Consider the following 25,817-nt stretch of genomic DNA (forward strand, 5'->3'; position numbering starts at 1 on the left):
GATGATGTAGTAGCGATGATGTGGTAGCAGTAATAAGTATAATTCAGCATATCCAACACATACATCTCTATAGCATGACTCTGTAATTTTTCCTAGTTGTGGTGTTGTGGCCTGCTTTTTTTTTTTTTTTTTTTTTTTTTTTTTAAGCTCTCAGTGTTTTATTTAAAGGAGGAGATAAAATACTGAAGTAGGCATATGGTATGTATGTAATTCTCTAAGTATTAATTCAGATTTGTAATAAAACAATCAACACCTTAAACACTTCATTGCTTCTTAAATATTGCTATTTCCATAAATAGATATTGTGCTTTATTTGCATTTGGAAACCATGTTTTTAAACAAGCTCATAAAAACTCTTATTTACTAGTAGTCACTATCTACAGCTTTTCCTCCCCCATCTGTTAAATAATAATGACATGTTTAAATATACAGATCACCATTCTTCTAATTACAATCAGAGTACATTTTCAAAATACTCTAATGTGTATATGACCTGGCTTTGTAGATGAAGGATTTCCTTAGAAGTTATTATTCTTTTATCTTTATTTTCTAAGAGCAAAACATCCGTATTTGGGAATCATGAAAGTAGCCATTTGGGGACATTATTCTAAAAGTTCTCCATCCAAATATTTGTGAGGAAGGACAATAAAGAAAATATAGTTGCTCTGGGTATACTTTTGCATTACAAAAAAGAAGGTGGTGAATACTACAAGCTTCTTAAGGGTAATATGTGGATCAAGGCCTATTTTTTATTTTCTCTAATTTTCAACATGTCAATTCAACAATCAAGTGCACTCTGCCCCCAAAAAGGGTAAAAATGGTGATACAAAACAAACAAACAACAACAAGAACATAGCACCCTGCCCTTTCTTTCAGGAACTCTGAGTTTAGGCAATGTTTGATAAACATACAGATCTCTCTGTCTCTCTCAAATACACATTTATTGCAAGCTTATTATGAACCAGGAAATTTTAAAGGTCTTTTCATATAGCTTGTATAACAAGACAATGTGAACTATATTGTACCTGTTATGTACTGGCTAAGAACTATAGCTGGTACATAACAAGGGGACACTTATAAAAATGAAGGTGTCAGGAAAAACTAAGCAAGTCATAACATTTAATCTGGGATTTGAGAGTAGAAAAGGAGATAGAAAGGGTTTTGAAGTAGAAGGAAAGTAATTTTTAAAAAAGACAAGGAGATAATAAAGTGCATGGAGGATAATAGAGTCCTAGGTATCCTCAAAACAGAGAAATATGACTGAAAATATTGCACACACACCTTTTCTATACACCCCAGCTGTCCTACTCGTAGCTAACCTGCTGTCTTAGACAATCAGTGAAGAAATTTAAAATCATCTTTCTGAACCATTCAAGGCAAGGACCATTTCTTACTTCCCTCTGCACTTCCAAGATCTGAGTCTTTAACACAAGGTTGGCATTCAAAAAAAACATTGGTTGAATCAACCTATTAAGATTGTAAAATGTGCATTCAACTTCTACAAATCAGCTCATTTGATACTGTGTGTGTGAGACAAGTGTGTATGTGTAGGACAGAATCCTATTCCTCTGTGAAGAAAATGAAAACCGACTCTCCAGAGTATTGGTCCAATGCCAGGAAATAAGGGTTGCCGGAAAGGAGATGGTTAGAAGATGACAAGTTACTTTAGAAGACTTCCAAGTGTTCCAGAGAGTTAAAACAATCTTACAGAGGAAGAAGTCCATCCCAAAGTACTTTGAGTTCTTAAAGTCACTCATTAATACTTGAGGTCATTGAAAGAGGACCCTGAAGTTTCATAGTTGGAGGGAAATTGTAAATTGCTTATTTCTGAACCACTTAATCTTGAACAGGCATTTTCCAGTGATTCTACTTCATAGTTCCACATAAAGATTTAAAAAAATAAAAAAAAAACTAATTTACATCATAGACTTTTACATTATTTCTATTATTTTTGTAAATTTAAATAAAGAATAAGAAACATTAGCAATCTTCAAAAAAAAAAAAAATCCCACTATGGTCTGTTGAACCATGTGGGGAAAAATTTTTTTAAATGTTTTCTTAAGCTGATTTTTTTTTTTTTTTTTTTTCTTTTTGGCAGCCAAGATGTTTTGTGCTTAATCTAATGAAGGAGAGAGGTTTTTTTTTTTTTTTTATTTTTTTAAGAGTTTTTAACAAAGCAAACTATGCTCTAAACATTTAGCAGTTAAATAACCAAAAGGCAGCTGGGAATCTGGAATAAGTTACTAAGTTGGAGACGTCCTTTCATTGGAAAAAATTATTTCACACCAGCCAGCAGCACCATGAACTGGCATAATTTCTTTTTCTCATTGTTTTTTCTACTTTTAAAGAAGTAGGAAAGAAGACTGGAAAGCCACCCAAATAAACTTTCCTGGTATGAGATCACGTGCCTACCCAATCAGAGGCTGAAAGTATGGTCCAGTACAATGAGGAAACAACAGTGGTAGCTTCTCTAGTGGGGTAGATTTCTAGACAAGAAGTATTCTTCACACACACATAATTTATGATGTGTGTGTACCTGTATATGTGCGCGTATACAGAAAATAGCATCAGTAATATTTTAGGATTTTTTAATGGATATTTTCATATTACTAAATGTCATTTTTGAGATGTTTCTAAAAACTGCTCTTCGAAGCGAAAGTAATGTCCTCATCTTTAGATTTCTCTTTGTTACCAGCATTCTTTGAGAAACGTCATTGTTCATGTTATGCTAAGCTCTTTTATAGTCAGCCTTTAAATATTAATAATATTGTACATGTCTTTGTGTACATACAAGAGAGGGCATAAAACTCATTCCAAATGGGCCAATAGGTGCTTTTAAAATTTCATTATGCCAGTTAGATCTATAGCTCCAATTCTGAATAAATACTACATAATGCTAGAAATCTCCTTCTAAATTGATATGCCCAAATACTGATTTTTATCCGTAAAATTCAGGAACGTAAGAAATACATCATATAGAAAGCACTCCTTCACTATTTGACCTTTATCATTTGCTTTGGTAACAGTACTTTAATTGCAAACACGGTCAATGGCAATCCTTAATAAAAATGAATGCTTCTAGAGACAAGAGAAAATATCATGTCCAAGTGAGTCTAATAAATATAATTCACTTTTCAATCCCATGGAAATAGTACAATTTTTTATATTTAAAGAATTGATTTAAAAAATTGAAAGGTAACTTTTATGAGAAGTCTGGATCTTCCAACAAGACATTATTTTCCCAAGCCTTAGTAATGGCATGGTAATACATGTTTACAAAAATACACCAATCTCTATCTTTGTGCCTTGGATCCTGATGTAAATTCCTAGCATTCCTTTACCAGAAGTAGGCAGGAAGCCCTAGGGACCAGTGGCTATTTGTTCTTCACAAGGAAGGGAGGGAGGGGCCCAAAACCAACACACTTAGAAGAAAAATAAGAGGGGGAAGGGGTCAGTGGTGGTATCTGAGGAAATACTCGCCACCCTCAACAGGGCCAGTCTCCCAGGGAAGAGGAAACAGTGGAAAGGACACAGCTTGAATCTTGGAATACGAGGTCTGAGTGGTTATGACTGTATCGAGGTGGCCAGTCTTATGGGGTAATGGGTCACGTTAAAAAAAAAAAAGGTGTTTTACTACTGATCATTTCTGCTTCCTTTATTAACACAAAGAATTACTCTGGAGACTGCTGAAATGAAAAAATGTTTGAGATTTTTCACTGTTTCTCAAGTAACAAAAGTTTTTTTTTTAACGAACGCTTATCACATTTTTTCTTAATATTTACTGTAAGTAAACAAATGCTGAGCAAAGGTTAAGTCTCTTGCTTGGTAGGATTTCTGTTCTCTGAATATGCTAGAATAACAATTAAAATGATCCATCTATCAATATTCCAACTGGAAGTTTATCTCATTTTGTTCAATGAGCAGAGCAAACTGATTTCTAGATTATTAACACAGTTAACTTTGTATCCTTCCATTGTATACTATTTTATCTCAGTGCTAAAACAGAGCATAGCACATACTAGGTGCTCAATAAATATTTACTGAGTTAATTATCTCATGAATATTCTAAGGCAGTGTTTAGACCTATCTGGGGTTGTAAAATCAATTTAGTATGTCCAGCTAGTATATTTTGATAAGTGAAATAGAAAAGAAAAAGAGTACCTTGCATAGCTAGGATATTATTTTGTGGAAACTGTTTCCGTTAACTTATATATGTGAGTGCTGGGTCATGTTCTGTTAGCAGTTGATAAAATCATTTCAGTGGGTCATGAATGTCATAAAAAAAAAAAGATACAGAATAAGGATAAGATACAGAATGGGATAAAAAATGTCAGAGAGCATCACATGCAGTATTTTTTTCAGGAAACTTTTATTGGCTGTACATTAAAAACCTATCTCCAGTGAACTGGAGAAGTTCATTTCTTGCTGTGGTTAGAAGTGAAAGTTTGAAAAACAGTGCTTTAGGATCAGGCCTCTCAGTTGCTCAAGTCTGTGGGGGATGGTCTGTGGAGCCATGCTCCAGGAAGCGTATTTATGAGACTTAGAGTGTGGGAGATGTCCCTGTGGAGTTGGGTAGCACAGGAGCCCTGCTCCAGGGCATCTGTGATACTCTCTCTTATACCTGTACCCACAGGTCTTGGACAGATAACTCAAGTTTCCCTGGATTAGTTCCTACCCCAGGAGTATCTCAGCAACTCCTCCAGATTTGTTTGTCTAGTTCCATTCTTATTGTGAAAAAGGGTGGGTTGTTACTTTGAATCTGCAAGACTCCTAACTCTTAAGAGAATAATTTTGCTCTACTCATTGCTTCTTTGGCACCAATATTGTTTGATATAAGTTCCTAGAAGGTAGAACTACTTATTTATTTAGTACTACAGGCACGTGGAAATGAAATCTATTTTGATGGAATATTTTTAAGCATTATTTTTAATGAGTCAAATTTTTGTAGAGTTAACATTACTGCTGAGAATTTGGGCACTTTTAAAAGCTACTTCGACGTTTTTAGACCACTTGAGTTTTAGTAAATAATAGCTTAGGCATCTCCTAGAGAACGGAAGGATTTCTAGTGATTTTATAAGTGAGCTTAGTGTATTGTAATAGAATAAAATTCTCCCAATTTGCACACTGGGGCAATTTATTTCTTAAAAGGTACAAAATAGATCATTGAATCAGCAAACATATCACACCACTCTAGTTCTGTTATCACCTTTGATTACATAGACTCGTCAAACATCTTTTAACTCCTTTTTCTGTACAAGAGGAAACAATTAACCTGGAAGATGTAAACAAAGCAAGTGGTGTAACCCTGATATTAGGCAACTTTCTTAAACAGCAAGACATTGTCACTTGTAAAAATATCTTACAGCAAATAAATGGCTCATTTTGCAAAAATTTAAACTAAAGGAATAGACATAGATTGTTATCATATAATCAAGAATTTAATAGTTTTGGTATTTGGTTAAAAAACAAGAGCAGAAGGCAACTTTCAACCTAGAAGCCTGTGTATCAATCAGATGAGGGATAAAATCAAGGCATTTAAAAACTTAGGTGGAAATACCTCCAATAGAGACTATCATCAATTCAGTCACAAGCTTAAAGGGACCTCTACCTTTCTTCGCTCTACAACAAGTCAATATAAGACTAGAAGATTATTTCCACACAAACATCCCATATTCTGAGAGCTAACATATAGAATAATCCGCCCTGGAGCATTTTTATCCCATCATCTTTTTGCACCTATAACCTCAAATGAAGGGAAGGACAATTTCCCTTTATTTTCTTTACTGGCATGTTATGAAATAAATACATAGAACCAAGAAACCAAGCTTATATTTTGCAGTATTTTATCCAAAGTGTTCTTTTGTAGTCTCTATTTAATTTTCTTATACCTACCACATCAGTGGCTGCACTGAGTTTCAACCAAATGCATTTTGTGCTCAAAGAAAATACTTTCTTTTCCAGAGTAAAAAATAAATATATATATAAAAATATCCATGAGCATATATTTATTCATAGGTTTATTTATATTCTTGTTAGTTAATGTATATCCTTAAAAGTTAAGGCAAATAAATGACTGAATTATTTTCTCTTCTGGTACAAACTCATACTCTGCCTCTTCAGAGGACTATATTTTCATGTATTTAGAAGAGTTAATTAACTGTCTTTTATTAGGAAAAAAAAGAGAACATAAAAGGCATTTTAAGGTGAAAAAGTTATATTTAATGACTTTATAATATTGGAGGAAGGTGAGGTTCAATTATTAAGTTGGTTGACAGAATAGTCCAAATCTTTTTCGTTCTTTGAAAATTGTGAAAACCCATACGGCAATGGAAGGATGGGTTGTCATGTGGACACAGACCTGGCTGGGTCCTCTGTAGAGGTCAGAGTCACTGGCATGTGTGTTTTTGTTCTATGCTAAACAGGTAGGCACTAGTCAGAGGATGGAGGAAAGGTGGGCCTGATGAAATCTGCCATTCAGGGGCACTCGATTTTGAATTCCTTCCTGAACCAAAACACCAGAGAACATGTGCTGAAACCACTTAAGTGCTGAAACTTATCTCACTTTAATAAACTGATTAAATGTACACTATTGATGGATTTCAGAACATACCTGCATTCAGCAATTTGTTTAGACTGAGAATCAGGAGCTGATTGGGGTTTGGTTGCCAGATCCACCAGAGCTTTGCTCTACAACTTGAGGAATGTCACCAAGAATCCTACTGGTCATTTTCTAAATATGTTCCATGGGAATTTTAAACTTTATTTGTAATTTTATATCCAAAAGGCTAATGGAAATCTGAAACTTTACAACGCAAAGTGTGTAGAGAGCTTTAGTGGAAAGGCAAAACACCAAACAGAACTGAAAAAACCTATATATTCTTAAGTTTTAAAAATGTTTTCTAAGTGTTTCATATCTTTCACCTGTTTTCTTTTTTCTTGGGGGCGGTCTTTCTGCCTTTTCTAGGGCCGCTTTCCACAGCATATGGAGGTTCCCAGGCCGGGGTCGAATCGGAGCTGTAGCCGCCAGCCTACACCAGAGCCACAGCAATGCAGGATCCGAGCTGTGTCTGCAACCTACACCACAGCTCACAGCAACGCCGGATCCTTAACCCACTGAGCAAGGCCAGGGATAGAACCTGCAACCTCATGGTTCCTAGTCGGATTTGTTAACCACTGCACCAAGACAGGAACTCCTGTTTTCTTTTTTTTTTAAACTATCTTTGCTTCCAATTCTCATATGGGAGGTGTAATAAATTTTAAGTATGTTTTATGGAATATTTACATATAGGCCTAAAAATGAATATTTGAATTGTTTATGATAAAAAAACTCTCTTTAAAAGAAGTTTTTGAAAACAAATAACCAAACAAATCAAACATTTTCAGAGTGATTTCTGGTCCAAACTGAGGTCTTAATATATAACATTTTTGAGCTGCGGCTTAGGAGAGTGGAAAAAAGGCACTGAGTAGGAGGTCACTTGTGTTCTGTTCAGGCTCCCCTACTTAACAAGGAAGAGTTGGGCCATGTTACCTGAGGGTTTCTTTCATCCTCACTCTGCTATCATTTTTGGAATGGCAGGACTAGCATATGCATAGTCACCTCCTTCAAAGGTCTACTGACACCTTACTCACTAGGAAACCCATTCTTATCTGAATAAGTAAGGTGACATGAATTCACTTAAATAAAGGTTACCAAATGTGATTCACAAATGAGGGGCTTTTGATGCTGTGGACATTTCATCTGCACTGACACAAACATCCTAATTACTATATATTAAGATATTAGAGTCCAAAGAGAGAAGGCAAAATAACTTGACTTTTGTCTAAAAGTGCATCAGAAGTTTACAAGTGTGGTTTCTAACATGCATCGATGTGCTTTAATTCACTATCTGTTGGATATTTTTAAAGATGTGAAAGTGAAAATAGTATTTTTGACAACTGTTTCAGATGAAGAACTTGTGCAGCTGGGGAGAAAATGGATTTTAGAATCAGATGAACCTGAGTTCAAATCCTAATTCAGTTATGCATGATCTTCAACAGTTATTCAGGCTCTCTGAGGCTCAGTCTACTCATCCATAAAATGAGGGCAAGAATATCATATACTTTGGAAAACTGCACAAATTAGAAATAATATAGGTAAATCACCTAGCACATCACAGGTTCTCAATGACAGCTGTAAGTAACACTTTTAAGAATGTGTCTTTCTTCTAACTGGTATGCTAGGAATACCTAGAAAAACTTAAAGAGATAGCTGTCTCACTCTGAATTCCTGGCTTTAGTGTTTATTTGATGGATGAATAAATGTTAGTGAAAATAAATATTTAGGCTAAGCAATTATAATGACAGTACATCCAGCAGACACAGTTCACTGTGTATCTAAAAGAAACATGATATTAGAGACCTATTCAATATTCAGCTCATCAAAAGTTATATTAATTAGTAAATCTACCCATTTTTATTATCAGCTACACATCAGATCTATATACATTAATTAGTATTTAATTTTATTAGGTTTAATACTTTAAAAAATTCTTACTGACCTAGACTTTTATCAAGCATATGCTTTCTGTTAGCTTACACATGATTGGTCACATCCACATCATTACTAGACATTTATTCTCATCCCTTTTAGCTATTTATATGCTAATTCTTTTCTTATATTAATAAATTTTCAACATGTGTGTTTTGACACTCCCAGCACTGGCAATCCAGATCCAATATTTTACAGAGATGTATGGAACAAGAAAGCACATGTCCAAGACTGTATAAAATAAGTCTAAACTTGACAATCCAAAGAAACAAGAATATAAATAAATGTTGGTCTTTTCCATTATAGATAAATTAAAATACATCATTAATAAAATACCTATACTTTGCAATATGACTTAGACCTGAAAAAAACTAAGTTGAGGTAAGGGGGTATCAAAACTTAAAGATATAATACAGTGAGACTAACAATATCTCATTAAAATAATTGAAGGTATGCTTAATAAATAGAATGTATTCTTAAATAGTTTACGATTTTATGTAACTTTAATCTGCTAAATGCATAAGATTAAATTTTCATTTGTTTGGAATTATCTAAAATGGAATATGAGTCACTGAAAAGCTGGAAGCCTCTTTGGAATAAGGATCCTGTTAAACACATAAAAAAATAGTTTCATGAGATTCCTTAGACTAAGAATATCAAGAAGGCACTAATCATTTCAATTATCTTCTTCACCTCATACTCTTTTTAACACAAGAGGTCAATGAACAATTCTTCATTAAATACTGACATCAAAACATAACATATAACACAAGTTGTGGAGAATGGCAGGTATGAGTAGTGACACCAGGTAGGAAAAAACTTGATTTTACTATCAGCAACAAAGACATGTAGGTCATACTGCTTTTCCAGCATGGTGGGTAATACAGTCTCTATATAGATACACAATAGCTTATTATTAAAAGCCTCACCAGTTTTCTCATTTCCAACAGCAATCTGGTTTTAAAAGCCCACTGTTTTCATATCTGAATAATAATATCTCTACAATCATCTTTTATTTCCTTCCTGTCATTTCCCATCAACATCTCATATCATTAGTTTGGGGCTTAGGGTATTCTTTCTAAAATTTTCATGGTCAAATTTTCTTAAGTATCAATGAATTTATCTCTTTAGTGCTTCTTTACAGTTTTCCATAACAATTTCTGAGGACTCTACTGAACAAAATACAGTTCTTTCTAATGTGTCTACTTTTAAGTAAATTTGTCTCCTTCATTAATAGTGGACAAAGAGATACAATAACGTCAATGGTAAAAATAAGGGTTTAGTTCTACAAGAAAATTGCAAAATAATTTCAAGATCAAAAATTCTGGAAATCAGGTTTTCAAGCCTTTTTTATTAGAAAACTTAAATTATCACCTTTTTAAAAAAGGGAGTAGCCAATATCCATTTTTGAATTTTTTTCAAACAAATAATAATAAAGGATAGCAAACTAGGATAAGAAAACACATTAGAAGACAGCTTTCTACTTCATACAACTTCTAGTTACCTTTTCCTATCCATTACCTATTTCTGGTCAGCAGCAAAAACAAAAAATCCATTTATTTTTGCCTTTTTGGGTTTTCCAAGTTGAGCTTCATTTACCTGAATACAAACAAAAGCTAGGGGAAATGGCCTATGTATTGGCATAGACCAAGTACATGTCTCACGAACCAGGAAATCCTGCCTTCTATGGCTTCTTTTGTAGTTTAGAGTCCAATGGTTATATAACCAACTAAAAGTCGAACAAAATTCAAAATGACACAGATTGACAACAAAAAACGGAAACACATGGAATCCTCATGGCTGTTACTTTTTCTAAAAGACAAATCCCTAGCGTTCTGTAAATAAAATTATAAATACTAAAGAAATGATGAGAATTTCACAATGGGGGAAAGGATCATTTCTTATCATAATAAATATTTTGGTACAAATTTTAAAAAATGTATAAAAGTTTAGTACCTTTGGGTACTTTTTTCTAATAAAACCATACCTGCTTCAGAACTTGTTTGATTATAGCTGCTAACAATGCTGTTTGGTATCACTGGAGTGGAGGACGTTGAAATTCTTGACTGAGGTGGGTTGGGATGTAATGAATTTCCTAAAGCCATGCCCGACTGACTGAGCATCCCACAGTTCCCGCTAGCCTGAATCTGATTGATTAAACCTGCAAGATGGTGGTTTGGGACTGGACTGTTACTGTGAACAAAGTTAGTGTTTGCATTGTGGCAGTGCACGGCTTCCCCTCTTAAAGGTATGTTCTGTGTCAGTGAATTCTGAAGAACAGTGGAGTTCATACTGGGATCTGTAAAATGCAGCTGGTTAGCAGAGCAAGGCAAAGCAGTATTTGAGCCCCCACAACCCGGGGTACTATTGCTACTCAAGTGAGAGCTTTGACAACTCATAGACTGTAGTAACTGAGACATGGAACTGATGGGAAACGATCCCTGACCCTGCTTCCTTAGCAAGTCGGGTCCAGGTTTAGGAACTGCAGAACTATCCATTTGAGACTGTCTGAGCAAACTCAACACTGTGGTAGGTGGCTGTTTTCTTTTTCGCAATGAGTCTTTTTGCTGAGACATCAGCTTATCTCTTAGTGCTGCTCGACCACTTTGCCCTTCACCTGTTGGGAGAAGCATGTTGGCAGTAGGAGGGAACATGGTGTTTAAAGTGCTATGTCCTTCAGTGTTGCCACTGCCAGCAACAGCTCCAGAATTGCTACTGCTGCTACTGTTGTTACCAGCAAGTTTGTTTTGATTTGCTAGCTGTGCTTTGGCTGCTGCTGAGAGTAAACTACTTGCTGGAAAGGAGGCAGCATTGTGCTGGTTCAAGATCTGATTTAAAGGCATTCCCAGCAAACCAGGCTGACTCTTTACAGAACCACTTCCGGCAGATGCAGTAGGAAAAGCTGCACTGCTTGGGGTATTTAGTACATTACTCATTCCAGCAATTAATGGGTTAGGGATATCCTTGTACTGATGATGTCCATCGGACTTGGTAGAAGGGCTTGATGGCATTGATGGCCTTGGGGACCCTATCGTTGACCTTGGTGACCTGGGTGGAACCTTAATACCACTACACGTGGCCTGGGGTCCTAGAGGTGGCATCATGAAATTTCCGTGATCTGATGATGTGGAAGATGAGCGTGATCTTTGGGGCGATGCCTCAATCCTTCCAATTCCAGTCCCCATCATGTGCACTGGGGATGTCACTGGAGAAGGGGACAGGGAGGTTGAAGCTGAATGCTGAACTCTCTGTACATGACTCCCATGATTCATGTGACCAGGTTTTACAGTTGGCAAAGGGAGATTACTTGGCAAAGGAACAACAGCAGGAGGCATGCTTACATTCATCACAGGTACCTGAGAGTGGACATTTGAATGGAAACTAGTTGGATTAATGATAACAGGGTTCTGATTCATCGGTTTACTAGGAATAGGGTCAAGAATGCCAAGTGGATCTTTTTCGGATGTTAATGGCTTTTTCTGAAGAGCACAAGAAGGTGGAGGAGGGGGAGGTGGGCCTTGGGGTGGTTTGTGGTGAAACATTGCTCGTGGTATTTCCATATTAGTTGAAAAATTACACATTGGTTTTTTCATTACTGGACTCTTTGTAGTCAAGGTTGGGGAAAGAGGTATATTAGTCCTTCCAGCCATTGCACAAGATGACTGTATAGGAGAACCATGTAGCATTACTGAAGGTGGAGAAAGAGGAGTCCTATTCAGGTGAATAGGACTGGAATTGGGAGCTCCATGAAAACCAGGATTACTTCTTGTGAAAACATCAGGGCTTCCAAGTGGGTCAGTCCTTGGAGAGATTGAGCCATCTCCATATATCTGGGAACCTGATGACGCTGGGCTGGGCAGGCCTCCATGGCTGCCACGGAATGGAGATTTCTGTCCGTGTTCGCTGCTGCCCAATCTTTGCCGGGGGTAGACAGGGTGGAGTTCTTGTTGCTGGCTTCCAGGCAGTTCTTGTACATATAGCCTTCCCATGGCATTTGATGATCCAATCATTAACTTGAAAGGATTCTTACATTCAGGCATTACAGAATTTGTAATTCCTTCATGAGATTTATTTCTTGCAGATCTTGGAGTTGCGGCCCGTGAAGGTACTACTGGAGTTGCATCTGATGTGAAAGAGAAAAAAAAAAATTCTGTTAGTAGTCTCATTTTGTTTGTGTTAGGATGGAAGGAGGGAAAAAAAGGAGAAAATGAGAAAGGGAGAGCATCTGCAAACAGAAGCTATGACTCTTGGAGTTCCTGCTGTAGCACAGAATATGACTGCAGTGGCTTGGGTCTCTGCAGAGCTGTGGGTTCAGTCCCTGGCCTGGCACAGTGGGTTAAAAGGATCTGGTGTTGCTGCAGCTGTGGCTCAGATTCAATCCCTGGCCCAGGAACTTCCATGTGCTGTGGGTGTGGCTATTAAAAAAAAAAAAAAAAAAAAGAGAAGCTCTGACTTTTTTGCAGTTAAAAAAAGTTCTGTATTCTACACTAAATTTTGATTGAAAAAATGACATTCTTCCTTAGTTGACCAAAGGTTCTCGATAACTGCTCATTATGCTTGTTTTGCTCATATCTGTTGAGAAAGGATGGGGATCTGAATCTGTACACACTGACACAAGCCATTCTAATAACATTTATAATATGCCAAATCAGGATTGACAGCTCAGATGGAAATGATGATGTTGCTATCTTTTGGATTTGAATTTTTTAAAGAACACAGCTACAATGGAAAATTATCATCTGTGTGGCATTCTTGGGTGATTTAAATCAATTGCCGTTTTCACCAGAAAACTTGTTACCCTATAATTGTTTCTGTAACCTTACTAAAACCTCAAGACAGCACAAAAACTCTTCCTTGTCCCAATCTTCACTGTGAGAGTAAGAGTCTTAAAATTTGTGAATTAGGTAAATGGGATTCTGAATCTTTCATAAAGGGAGTGATACCAACAGTAAACACAGCAAAATTAAACAATTCTGCTAACTTCACATCAAGTTTGTAACACTGCAACTTTTTTACCCTTAACCAGTCATTGTTGTAAAAGCAGCCTTGGTCAACGAACTTAAGTAGAAGATTGCAATTCTTTTATTAGGATAGAATTCTTATGCAAAATTTAGTCAGAGGGCAAAAATCTTCAGTACTAGGTTCCAATTGAGTATTCTCTTTTTACATAATGCATTGCTCCCTCACTAGCTTTTTGGAATCCTTTCAGTTCTTTTGGAGATCAGACAGAATACAGGCAACAAAAGCAAGCTGGTTCAATCATACAGAATTTTCATTCGATCAAACCAGAATTCTAGGTTGTTGTTGTTTTTTTTTAGCCCCTAAGGATGTTTAACTATTTTATAAAGTTGTGACTTTTAAAACATGGGAGGTAAATAAAACTAGTTTCATATGCCAGTTCCAATCAATTGGTGGTGGACTTCTTAGAAAGCTATGGCAAAAAGGATGCTGAGCTCTAGCTGGGCTCCATGAGAAAATGCTAATGAGCCTATTACTGGCACAGATGGAAGTGGTACTGTTCATACTACATACTGGTCATCCCAATTCTTACAGACTATTAGCAAGTATATACTTGGATTCATTTGAGGTATACTTAAACGGATAATTACACATTTAAGATAAATATACTTTTCCTACCTGCAGGGTAGTTACAGATGAAATCATAACATAACAATTTTTAAGACAGTGGTTCTCAACCTGAGATAAGCAGAAATCTTGGTAGGGTGCAATCAAGAAGTAAGAGGATGCAGTGAATATGTATTTTTCCTGGGAAACATGTGCTTTCTGTTTCTGGTAGAGATTCTTTGATAGAGTGATTTTTGGATATAATATATGAAAAATGGAGAACAATTCATATAAGAGAATTGCAGCAGATAAACTCAACTGAATTAATTTTTTTGTGAAAGATTTTTCAAGTTTGTAATTGAAGAAATAATATACGAAAAATATCTGGGGCACTATGCTTATAGTGAGAACTCAGTTGTCTGTATTAATATCACCAGCATTATTATAGGATTAACTGTGTCCTCTTTAATAATAAAACCACCAAGTTGTGTCTTTTGCTGTTTATTTATATATAATTATCTACAGTTCAATGATTAAAAATATAGTCACCGTCATTTTTATATTTACTAGAATTTAGACAGTAGGTACAGTTTAGAAAGGATTTCTTCCATACTGAGGAAAAATAGTTACCATCTTTAAAAAAAAGGAATACTAAACAAATAAACAAACAAAAGTCATGCTGCTGTTATGTTTAAGTTAGGACCTAAACTCTTAAAGAGTTGGAAAATATAAATGCTAGGCACCCATCTAGTACTTTCATGTATATTCAAACAGACCTTTTGAAAGAATAAACAGAAACTAGTTATATGTTTATGCATGTAAAATAAAGGGAGGTGAAAATTACTACATGAGTCTTCTTAACTTTTAATTATTTAAATCTGAACCTTATAATATAGTTTAACATTTGAAAATTGAAATAAATGCTATGTCTGAAGTTGGTACAAGAGTGGACATTAACTCAACAAAGAATATCATTTTAAAAGGAGATGGAGATATACCTCTTTATAGCTACACTAGATAAATATTTATCTTTAATTTAATAATGAAATTTGTATGTATAGGGTATGGTAAAAGAATTAGATCAAGATTCTGCTCCAGTGATTAAAAAGGCACCAAGTTAGACTTTGTAGACAGAGGTGAAACTGTATGATATGATATGAAGATGGCAGATGTATGTGCACACACATGTGCAAGGTAAGATGTAAAAATGAAAACATACAGCAAGGTTGCAGGATAATAGTAAATTTTAAATAATTTATTACTACCAAACATCTTTAAATTGTACTTTTTTAATTAAAAAAACATAGCTTATAAAAAAAAGAAAAATTCACTAAAATATATATATATATTTTTTTACATACCTTAGTGGAGCAATTTTTTTCTGATCATTCCTGTTAAAGCTTAAAGGTTAGAGGGTTATTGGAGAGGAGCTCTCTGCTAACAACTGCCAAATCTGTCTTCTTCCTGCCCTCTTCACGTGTAAATGTTTAGTGACCTCTATGGTGTCACAACTGCTCCTCTTTGTATCTAAGGCTGTCAATTTGGTCTCAATTTACCTATGGAGGTTTAATCTTTCACTCAAGCCAGATGAGTCCACACCATTCCTTAACTATGCTGTACTCATTATAGACAAGGATTTTCTTATTTCCCTTATCTGTCTAAATCTTACCATGTTCCAGGTCCCTGGTTCAAATCAGTTCTACCATAAAGCTTTCTTTGATCACTACAGAAGGGACCTTTCAGAAGTCTGAGGAATAGTGTGACTTATCCTTCTTAAACAAATGTTTTGGTGTTCAGCCAGGTTTTTAACCAGATTTACCATGCAAGTGTTAATTGTAATATTTTGGAGAGCTCATATTCTAGCCCTTACAAAAAGAAGTTCCTCAGCCTCAAAGTATAATTTTTAAACATCGTTTAAAAAAATGTATCTCAATAATGGACATAACTTTAACCAAGCAATCAAACTTAATGTCATCAATATGGGATAAATTGCCTTTATGTGCTTCCTAATGAGGACATAACATCACCTATGTAGTATTCCTAGCAAACTGTGTTTAATCTGAATATAAATATGAGGGAGCAATGAGGCAAATTCAAATTGAGGAACTTCTATAAAACTGGCCTAGACGCTTTAAAATATCAATGTTATGAAAGATTTAAAAAACTGGGGAAGTGATGTAGATAAAGAAATGTGTCAACTAACTGCACATACACCATCTCTGCATCCTAATTTTAAAAAACATTGGACTAAAAAAACTATAAGAATATAATTACAACAACCGAGAAATATGAATATAAACTGCATATTAGTTAATACTATTATATCAGTTTTAAATTTCCTGACTCTGATAATTAGACTGCGGTTTATGTAAAGAACATGCATGTATTTTGAAATATGGGTGAATTGTCACAATACCTGCAACTCCAACAACAAAATGTTAATTACTAAATCGAGGTGAAGGGTACATGGGTACTCAATGAGCTTGTCATGTAATTTTTCTGCAGCTTTGACGTTTTTAAAAAATGAAAGTACGTGTGTATATTGGATGGAAGTATAAAAAATTCATGGCAATGTGATTTCTGTTAGTAGGTGTTCAATATACAGCTATTAAATGACTGAAAGAATAACACTGCTAGTTGCTTTTTCGGACTTGATATTACATGTTCCAGTACAGCCCTAGGAAAGAGGCTACAACTGCTTCCTAAAAGCCAATGGCACTTTTAAAAAAATTTTTTTTTTATTAGCACAGTCTATGTACCTGCACAGCATTTGTATGTGATAATCAGTGTTCATTCTGCTCATTTAAATAAATGATTTGGATAGAAAATTCTGGGAGACAACTTCAGAACTAATTTGCTATTTGTAGTAAAATGATAAAACATACATAATTTTAAATGCACTGTGCACGTTTGAAAAGTGGACTTGGAAAATGCTTGGCAAAGTGATTTCCACTGACTCCTTCCCCAGGAAAGGAGCCAGGGAGGAAAATTCCTAAACCCTTCACCATTTTACATACTTGTTCCTCCTCCGGGACTGGTGAGCACCAGAGAAGGATGTGGGGCTTCCATGCTTTTATGAAGTGTGGCCACTGCAATGATTTTTCTTTTATGTATGCATAGCTTTGTGACATCTTCATCTGCTTTAACATCTTCTGCAGTTCTCTGTTTCACAGCAGCTCCAGGATCAAAATTAAACACCTGGAAAAAGCACAGCCTTTGTTTAAAATATGTCTGTAAAAATATTAAGTAAAAAGATCCCCTTGTTAAAAAAAAGTTTTGCACAGATTAACCCATAAACCTGAATAAAACGGTCTCAAGTTTTTAAATGTAAGAAAAGCAACTTTATATATAATGTAATAAATGCTTCTGCTGAACTCATGTTTTTTAGTGGCAGAGTAAATAATGAAAATTATCCTAATTCTAAGATAGCCAAGATAAATATATGGAAAGGTATAGTAGCTGATGTTCCCAATTTTAGATACTTCCTGATGTTATAACAGTACAAAAACAGATGAAGTACAGTTAAAAAATCCTAAAATCTGACACTGCTTCATGCTAACTTTTCCTTTGGCTTTATTTTATTGCTATATTAATACAACCTGTTCATTCATTTAAAAAATCTATTACTCTATTTAAAAAATATTTATCATGTATATACATTGTTTCATATGCTTTATTTTTTGGAATGAGGTAACAAACAAATAAAAAAGAATAAGTGTCTACTACTCTTTAGTTCTAAAATTAGCACTATTATAGACATTCAGAGAATAAATGACCTGTTTCTACGGTAAATATTTTACCATTTAAAATGATTTTATTTTTATCTGGCAAAGGCATAAAACAGTTTTACTTTTGGCTAAGAGGGTTCAGCTTTGTGATTTTAGAAATATTTGTGGCAGATTTATCAACACCGATGCTAAAAATAACACTGCAGACTGAGCAGGAGTGAAAGAAAATACAGCCGAATTAAATAGTGAACATGGGTATACCTCTAATAAAAAGGTGCAAAAAGAGGTTTTGATGAAATACTTAATGTGAATATAGGTTTGTAATCTTTGAAAATGACTCTTGGATGTAAACTATTTTCTGCAATGTTTAACCATTGCAAAATGCATGCAAAATATATCTAATTAGACTTTAAAATGCATATACGATTGGAGAATGTAAAAATAAAATGCCAAATGAGAAAAGCAAATATATGAAACACCTGAAAAATAAAAAAAAACTGCTGATACATCTATTGCGAAATGATTACCTTGGGAAGAATAAGAGGACATTCCAAGCCACACTTGCATGTTCCGTCAGTAAGCAGGTATGTTTTAACCTGCTCCAAGCAAGATAACAAAGACCCACTGGGACTGCAAAAATAGTTTAAAAAAACATCAGGAAATAATTCTGACTGCACATATTTTATGAAAAAAGGCATAATTTATAGTCTTACTGTCCTTCACAGGATAATATTTTCTAACTAGGGGAAAGCATTTTCTTTGTCAATATTATGTTAGCTACTAAATTATAGCCTTTAACGCTATTGCTCTTTCTTTTGAACCAAAATGTTTCTCAGAAAAATACAGATCTTCATAGGAAAGTAAATAAAAGTATTTTGAAAACTAAGAGTGGACTAAGGATGGGAAAAATGCTACTGTTAAGAAAGAGCAGGTAAGAAAGGAATAAGAAAACTATAACAAATCATTTTAAACTATAAGATCTGGTTCTTAAACTGTGTGAGGAAAAACTAACATTTAGGAACATGTTGGAGGACAAACCAGAAAGTCACCAAGTTTACAAAAGTTCAAGCTAACAAGTTCTTCCCTTGAATCTTGGGGTCTAGAACCAATCTGTCCGTATGTAAAAACAGGCTTCTCTTCTTCTCTTCTTCATTCATGTGTTTCTCTAAAGACAGAGCAATGTAGCCCAATCCAAATTCTAATGAAGAACCAAGGATGGAGAACTCTTGAGGTAATAGGGTTTAAATGGAAGAAAGGTACCTTGCAGGCCTTCTGTCTGGTAACTGGGTAATGCTCTCAACGTTACTACTCTTCAGGTCACAGAAGTCAGTATATGTGAATATTGATCAAAGTTAAGTCTACAGATTAGGTTCTAATTCAGATGACAGGTAAGTCATTAATGTTTATTTACAGTAAGGGTTAGTTTAAAATGAGCAATTTGCATTTCAGGACTTTCATTATTAATGTGTTGATTTTTATGACTTGCTTGCATATTATGTTTTGAAAATGATTATATACTTTTCATTCGAGAATATCTTTTATTTATGACTATTTACCAAAACCTTCACTTAAGCCTTCTGATAAAATTTACTCAGAAACAATACTCTCTATTTTGTAAACAAAGTAGTATACACTAGGGGTAGACTAGTCTGCTTCTAGAGAAACACAGGTAGTAGTTTGGTATCAATAAAAGAAAATAGATTTAAAATGCAATTCATATTTTATTTGTGGACAATTATGTTAGTAACTTTGTGGAGAAAATCACAATTAAAATCCTCAACTTTGTTAACTCCTTCATTTATTTGGGCTAACAATTGTTTTCAGATGATAGGCAAAGAATAATTCTCATATTACAGACTGGAGTTCCACTGGTAGGAACAGCAAGATGTTTTTGGAGGTCTGATAATTTTGATAGAACACAACCACCAGTTATCCTGTGAAGAGTTTGTAATTTTGAGAAGAGAAACTGCCTAATGTGTTTCAGCTAAAGAAAGTGTCTGAATAAATCCTAGAAGAATTTAATTGCAAAATTAAACTTAAATCAAGAATTTCTGAATTCTATGAGAGTATTCTACTCTAGACACTTTAAAAACACTTCTCAGTCAGTCAGTTGAGTTCTTTCCTTCAGTTGTAGCTCTTTAATTAACTTTCGGGAGTAATAATTAACATAAAAATAGTTACAAGTCTCATGGCACAGATAAAGCTTAGAAGATTGGAAGCAGGTGGGAAGTTTAATGTGCAGCCTCCATGCCACCCTGAGGCAGGAGCGGCTGGAGATTAACCCCCAAATTACAAGCAAACTGCACGGGGGAAGGAAGCTATAGAACAAGGGCTCTTGTATATATGTTCAAGTAGTAATTTAATCAGTTATACAAATTGAAGCCATGTTGGCTGAATTCATTTGAAGGTGTTTTACCTTATCTGAAGTTAGTTTCCAAAATAACCCTTAGTGCAGAGAGTTGGATTGGGACAATTCGAGCTAACTCATACTAACAGATGGTAAAGCCTACTCACACTTGGTTAGTCATGAACAAGATAACTGGCAGAATCCCAGACTTAATTTGCTTTAACTTAACTCTCAGCAACCTGAGAAGCTGATTTATCTTTTACAGGGATTCACATGAAGTAAAACAAAAACAAATAAAACCCCCCAAAACTAAATTATCAAGACTTTGGAATTACTTATTCTAAGCTGAATATATAGCTGCTCCTTACAGATTAGAACAACCATACATATGAACAATAACATTGATATCTTGCTATAGTGTATTGATAAGAAAGTTATTTCTGGCAGTATTAACAGCATCGTCAGTACAAACACTCTGAGAAAATTATCACATGAATCCTCGTCCATCTAATCCACCATGAGGTAAGCATCACATCCCCTGCTTTCTTATATCTTCACTTCAATTAATACAGAGCACATCTTTAATATTGCAGATACAAAAATATGTGCAAAAGAATTTCAATTGGTCACTAAGTGTACCTCAGGAAACACTTACACAAAACTAGCCAGCCAACCAATCAACCAACCAACCAACACAGGACAGAATCTGAACAGACTTTTGAGTTGTTATGGTATGAAATTGTTTGCATTTATGTAATGGAAATTCCTCATTTACATAAATATATCTTTGCACAAATGAGAATTCCATTGAAGCTGAGATACAAATAATCACACTGAAAGTAACAGCATTAATGTAATGATGCAATGTTGTATCTTCTAAAAAGTTCTATGTGTAATAGCTTTTAAAAATTACATCACAAAGAAAGATTTATGGTATCCTAATCATATATTTACTGACAAACTACAAAGTAAGGAACTTAGGTATCAATAATTTAGTAATAAGACTAAAATTTCTTGCCAATAGTTCAGTTACTTCATTCAGCTTCTTCTACATAATAAATGCAATCAAAATTTAAAAGAGCAGACATTTACATGTTACTTGTGTGATTTATACTTGCGACGTGACTCCATCATGACTTTTTCCTTTTTACTGTTATACACAGGGAATAGATTAAAAATTTTTGCACAGAAAAAAAATAAGGAGTTTATTTTAGCTAATAGCAGGCATTAAAAAACTCATAATTGAAACTGACTATAGGTAAAAACACTCAACTTTGCATCAGAATAGCCAGCTGAAGCACTACGAAGGACCCAATAATACTATCAAGAGATGTTGGGTCTATTTTCTATATTTTATATTCTCCTGTGAATGTGGTAATGATGCCCATAGGTTACTTTTAGAAATCTTCATAGTTTTCTTTATCCTTGTTAGAGAGATAAGCATGATGACTTCTACGAACACAAATAATGCATAAAAATTCCCTCTGGTAACCTAAGGTAATTCACATCGCAAAATAGTATTAGAATAAAAACACTTGAGTATTCCCAGCACAAAGGTCATTTATTCAAATTCATTTGGGATGCTGTCAGTCACAATATTTTGCACTCTCAGAGGAACCGCCTTCATTTTGGGGCTGCAAGCTTGGAGGTAACGCAGGTAATAATAAGGGCTCACCTGACATAAAGCACTCCATTTTGATCCACGCGTCGCTGCCAACCCACAGGAACTTGTATAGCTGGAAGACCTCCATCCTTGTCCCCTCCGTCACACTCCTTGCCTCCATTCATTTTCTGTGTCTGCTTGGGACTCCCCAAAGATATCAGCAATAAGATGATATCCTTATCTTACAGGGCATCATGGCCTTCAAAAATGGCCAATGCAGCACAGTTTTCCCCAGACTGCACAAAATGCATTGGGAAGCTTCGGCTCAGTTTGGAACCAAGTCCTTGAAATCTGCCATTTTAGAAAAAATCAGTTTCCCATTATACTCTGCATTAAGTGACCGATGTTTAATTCTTAAGCATGGTCTACACGGGTGAAAACAAGTGCTTCTGACTAAAGAACATCATGCTCACCAATGCTGGTACCTGTCTGAAGTGGGGGAGGAGAGGAGTGTAAGTTTTAGTTCAACATTTTGTCTTGAACCTTGATGTTGGACTAACTTCTAATGTTTAGAAACTGGTCTCATTTTTACAGTGTGAGTCAGTTAATATTTCCAGGTACTACCCGCCTTTATAGACCACATTCTTTAAACTTTCTCTTCATCTTCCAATCTGAATCCAAGATGTTGTAGGTTGGTTCACCTGATGTTTTCATGTCTTCAAAATTCCAATAATGTAGCCTGAAACATATATAAAATATGTACACGATACATTTAATAATGAAAAACGGAGAGGCTGCACACTTCAAAAAATAGAATAAACTGGGAAGTGTACCAAACCACTCTGATGTCCTCTGCTGTCAAAATCACATGTCAAATTCAACTTGTGTTCTTCTTCCAACTTGATCCACTTACTCCAGTTAAACCAATTTGTTTGTTCTTCAATGCTTGCAACTTTCTAATTACTAGAGATAGACCCATAATTATGGCATCACATATATACATACACAGCCTCCTTCTAACTCACAATAAAAACATATCTCTCACCTCCAATGACTTGACACCTAGAAAGGTGTGTGTTAATCCAATAACTTTTGATCATTTTTAGTTCTACATACCCCTATGATTTATTTTCTAATCATCATATTGACCTAAAGAAGAAACAGTTCTTTTTTTAAAAGAAAAAAATTTATAGTACATTTCTAAATATGAAAAGGTTTTCCCCCACTCTTCTTGAACATAAGAATGGGAATTGCTTTGGATAACGTTCATAAATTGCCTTCTTTTTTGGGGTACTCTCTTAATTCCTTGATTAAGTCACAACGTGCAGTTTGAGGAAGACACACTGGCCTGAAAGAGCAGTAGTCACTGCTAATGTGAAATGCTTATAATAGGTCTTCTTAATAGAATTGCTGAATAAAAAAAGATGGCAAATGAAATTTTTTAAAGATGTAGTACTTAATCCTGGTAGAGAATGTAATATCACAATTGCTAACATTTGTTGTGGCAAACAAGACTCTTTATAATCAATTTAATATACAGAGTGTGATTACATTGTGGGACCCATAATACTATACTACAGGATGAATAAAAAAAACAAAACAAAAAAAATGGAGTTCCCATCGTGGCGCAGTGGCTAACGAATCCGACTAGGAACCATGAGGTTGCGGGTTCGGTCCCTGCCCTTGCTCAGTGGGTTAACGATCTGGCGTTGCCGTGAGCTGTGGTGTAGGTTGCAGACGCGGCTCGGATCCTGCATTGCTGTGGCTCTGGCGTAGGCCGGCGGCTACAGCTCCGATTAGACCCCTAGCCTGGGAACCTCCATATGCCTCGGGAGCGGCCCACGAAATAGCAACAACAACAACAAAAGACAAAAAGACAAAACAAAACAAAACAAAACAAAACAAAAAACAAACAAAAAAACCCCACCACTGTTCTAGTGTTATATGAGTGGGAATCGTGGTTTGTGATAAAAATTTACAGTGATAGCATCATCCACAGATTAAAAAATGCTGACTCTGAAACAACATAACTGGAAGTGAAGGTGATATGCTCTTGAGTACTGTGTTAAATGACTGAAGATTCACATCACAGTGATAAAACTGTTTAAAATTGTAAATAAAGGTTAATATTTTTAGATAATTTTTATATATGCATGTATAACTCTAATCAAAAATTAAACAGTGTAAACAGACACAAAACTACTCCATCTCCATTCCTGAACGTCTACTATTTAAGTTAGCCCCAGATCTTTTTTTTAGATCTCATCACTGAAGAGAAAAGAAAGCGAGAGAATGGTTTTATGGCAAAAGGCATCATGTATTCAGGCATATGCCTTACTTGCAGCCTTGGCTCTGAGGCAGATAAAGGTGTTGTAATACCTTTATCAGGAACCATGGGGACAGGTGTCGGAAATACTGGAAGACAATGGGAAAAGCAGCACAAATTTATTAGGGGAAATATGGGGTATAAAGGAAGGTGCCAAGTAGTACACTCTCAATAGTGACTCAAGCTGATAATTTGCATTGCTGGGGCCAGTCCACTGGGTCTATGCCATTCACAGATATGACCCACTTTCAGGCATAGCATCCTATTTCTATCTCCCATTCACTGCAGCTTTAACCATGGACCCTACTGATCATGTATGTGTTTTTTTCATGGTTCATTCAACAATTAGTGACTGGCTACTATGTATGAGGCATTATGCTATGGGCTGGAGCATGAAGATGGTACTATTTTTATCCAAAGCCCTGTGTAATATGTGACACTAAAGAGTTGCTGAGTGGGGATGAACAGAAAGGAAAGAGGGGACAGGGTGAGAAAGGATGGAGAGCAAGGAAGGGATAGTCCCCGTTCTTGAGAAGTTTCTAGCCTAGTAGAGTTCTCCTAGCTAGTGAAAGATATAAAAAAGATAAGAAATTTAGGTCATCCTGGACTCCCAGTTTGGTCATATAGCAACAGACCCTGTGAATCTTTTTTAACAGCTCCTGTTCACGCTCATTTTACTAAATTGCATTTTCCTAAAGAAATCCCTTCCCGTGGTCTATGATCATTAGATTGAGAGTAGCTCTCATTTTCCTTACTTTCAAGGTTTCTGTTTAATGCTCCCCCACCCCCTTTTGACTGTCTGCTTCTGCAGGTGGACTCCAACTTCCCTGAGACTGACTGGCTCACTCCATTAAGTAATTTGTGGATCTGCCAGATAATATCAAATTGATTTCTGCCAAATATCTCCCTTATATTTCAGTCATCAAAAATACAAATATCTGAAGGCTGAGTTTTGCTTAGACCAGCAGTTCTCAAAGCACAGTCCTGGGACAAGCATCTTTTTTTTTTTCTTTTTTTTAATTTTAATTTTAAAAATTATAGTTGATTTACAATATCCTGTCAATTTTTGCTTACAGCAAAGTGACCCGGTTACACATATATATATTTTCTTATTCTCCATTATGTTCCATCACAAGCGATTGGATATAGTTCCCTATACTATACAGCAGGACCTCATTGCTTGTCCACTCCAAATGCAATAGTTTACATCTACTAACCCCAATCCATCCCACTCCCTCCCCCTACCCTTTGGCAGTCACAAGTCTGTTCTCAATCTCCATGCGTTTGTTTCTTTTCTGTAGATAGGCCAAGCATCTTTACTGTTATGAACACCTGGGACCATGTCAGACATGCAAACACACAGGACTAAACCCATATTTTCTGAATTTGAATCTCTGGGGGGCAATATGTTTTTTAACCAGTCCTCTAAGTGATTCTAATGCAGGCTCGAGTTTGAGACTCACTGGCTTAGACTAACGCTCCTGGTTCCCTTTCCAGGACATGACTGGTTTTACATTTCCACACCACACAAGAACCAGCCCTCTGCTTCCTTTTGTTTCTGGGAGGGTCATCCCTTTTTTGGCTGATTCTAGAGTCAGGTGAATAGCAAGGGCCTTAGGAACCCCTCACTGACTGAGGTCCATTAACTACATAGTTGCCGTCTATTTACCTCTAAGTGGCACTGATTTTCTCAACATTTAGTTTGTAAATCTGGAAAATTC

General features: G+C 35.5%; 1 protein-coding gene across 20 annotated transcripts in view; it reads right to left on the bottom strand.

Annotated features, from left to right (window-relative positions):
- Positions 1-25,817, bottom strand: part of MBD5 (methyl-CpG binding domain protein 5) — a 446,601-nt gene that overhangs the window by 53,196 nt on the left and 367,588 nt on the right. For all 20 annotated transcript variants that reach the window (XR_002339404.1, XR_002339406.1, XR_002339405.1 and 17 more), the window contains 4 exons: positions 21,843-22,509; positions 18,348-18,450; positions 17,110-17,290; positions 10,515-12,650 (listed from right to left, as the gene is read on the bottom strand). Coding sequence is in view for 17 of the 20 variants with exons in the window: in XM_021076106.1 (XP_020931765.1) it covers positions 10,515-12,650; positions 17,110-17,290; positions 18,348-18,450; positions 21,843-21,955 (2,533 nt within the window). In the remaining 3 variants the exon portion in view is untranslated. The remainder of the gene's footprint in view (positions 1-10,514; positions 12,651-17,109; positions 17,291-18,347; positions 18,451-21,842; positions 22,510-25,817) is intronic.

This window comes from Sus scrofa, chromosome 15 (assembly GCF_000003025.6).
Source record: "Sus scrofa isolate TJ Tabasco breed Duroc chromosome 15, Sscrofa11.1, whole genome shotgun sequence".
NCBI classification, from domain to species: Eukaryota; Metazoa; Chordata; class Mammalia; order Artiodactyla; family Suidae; genus Sus; species Sus scrofa.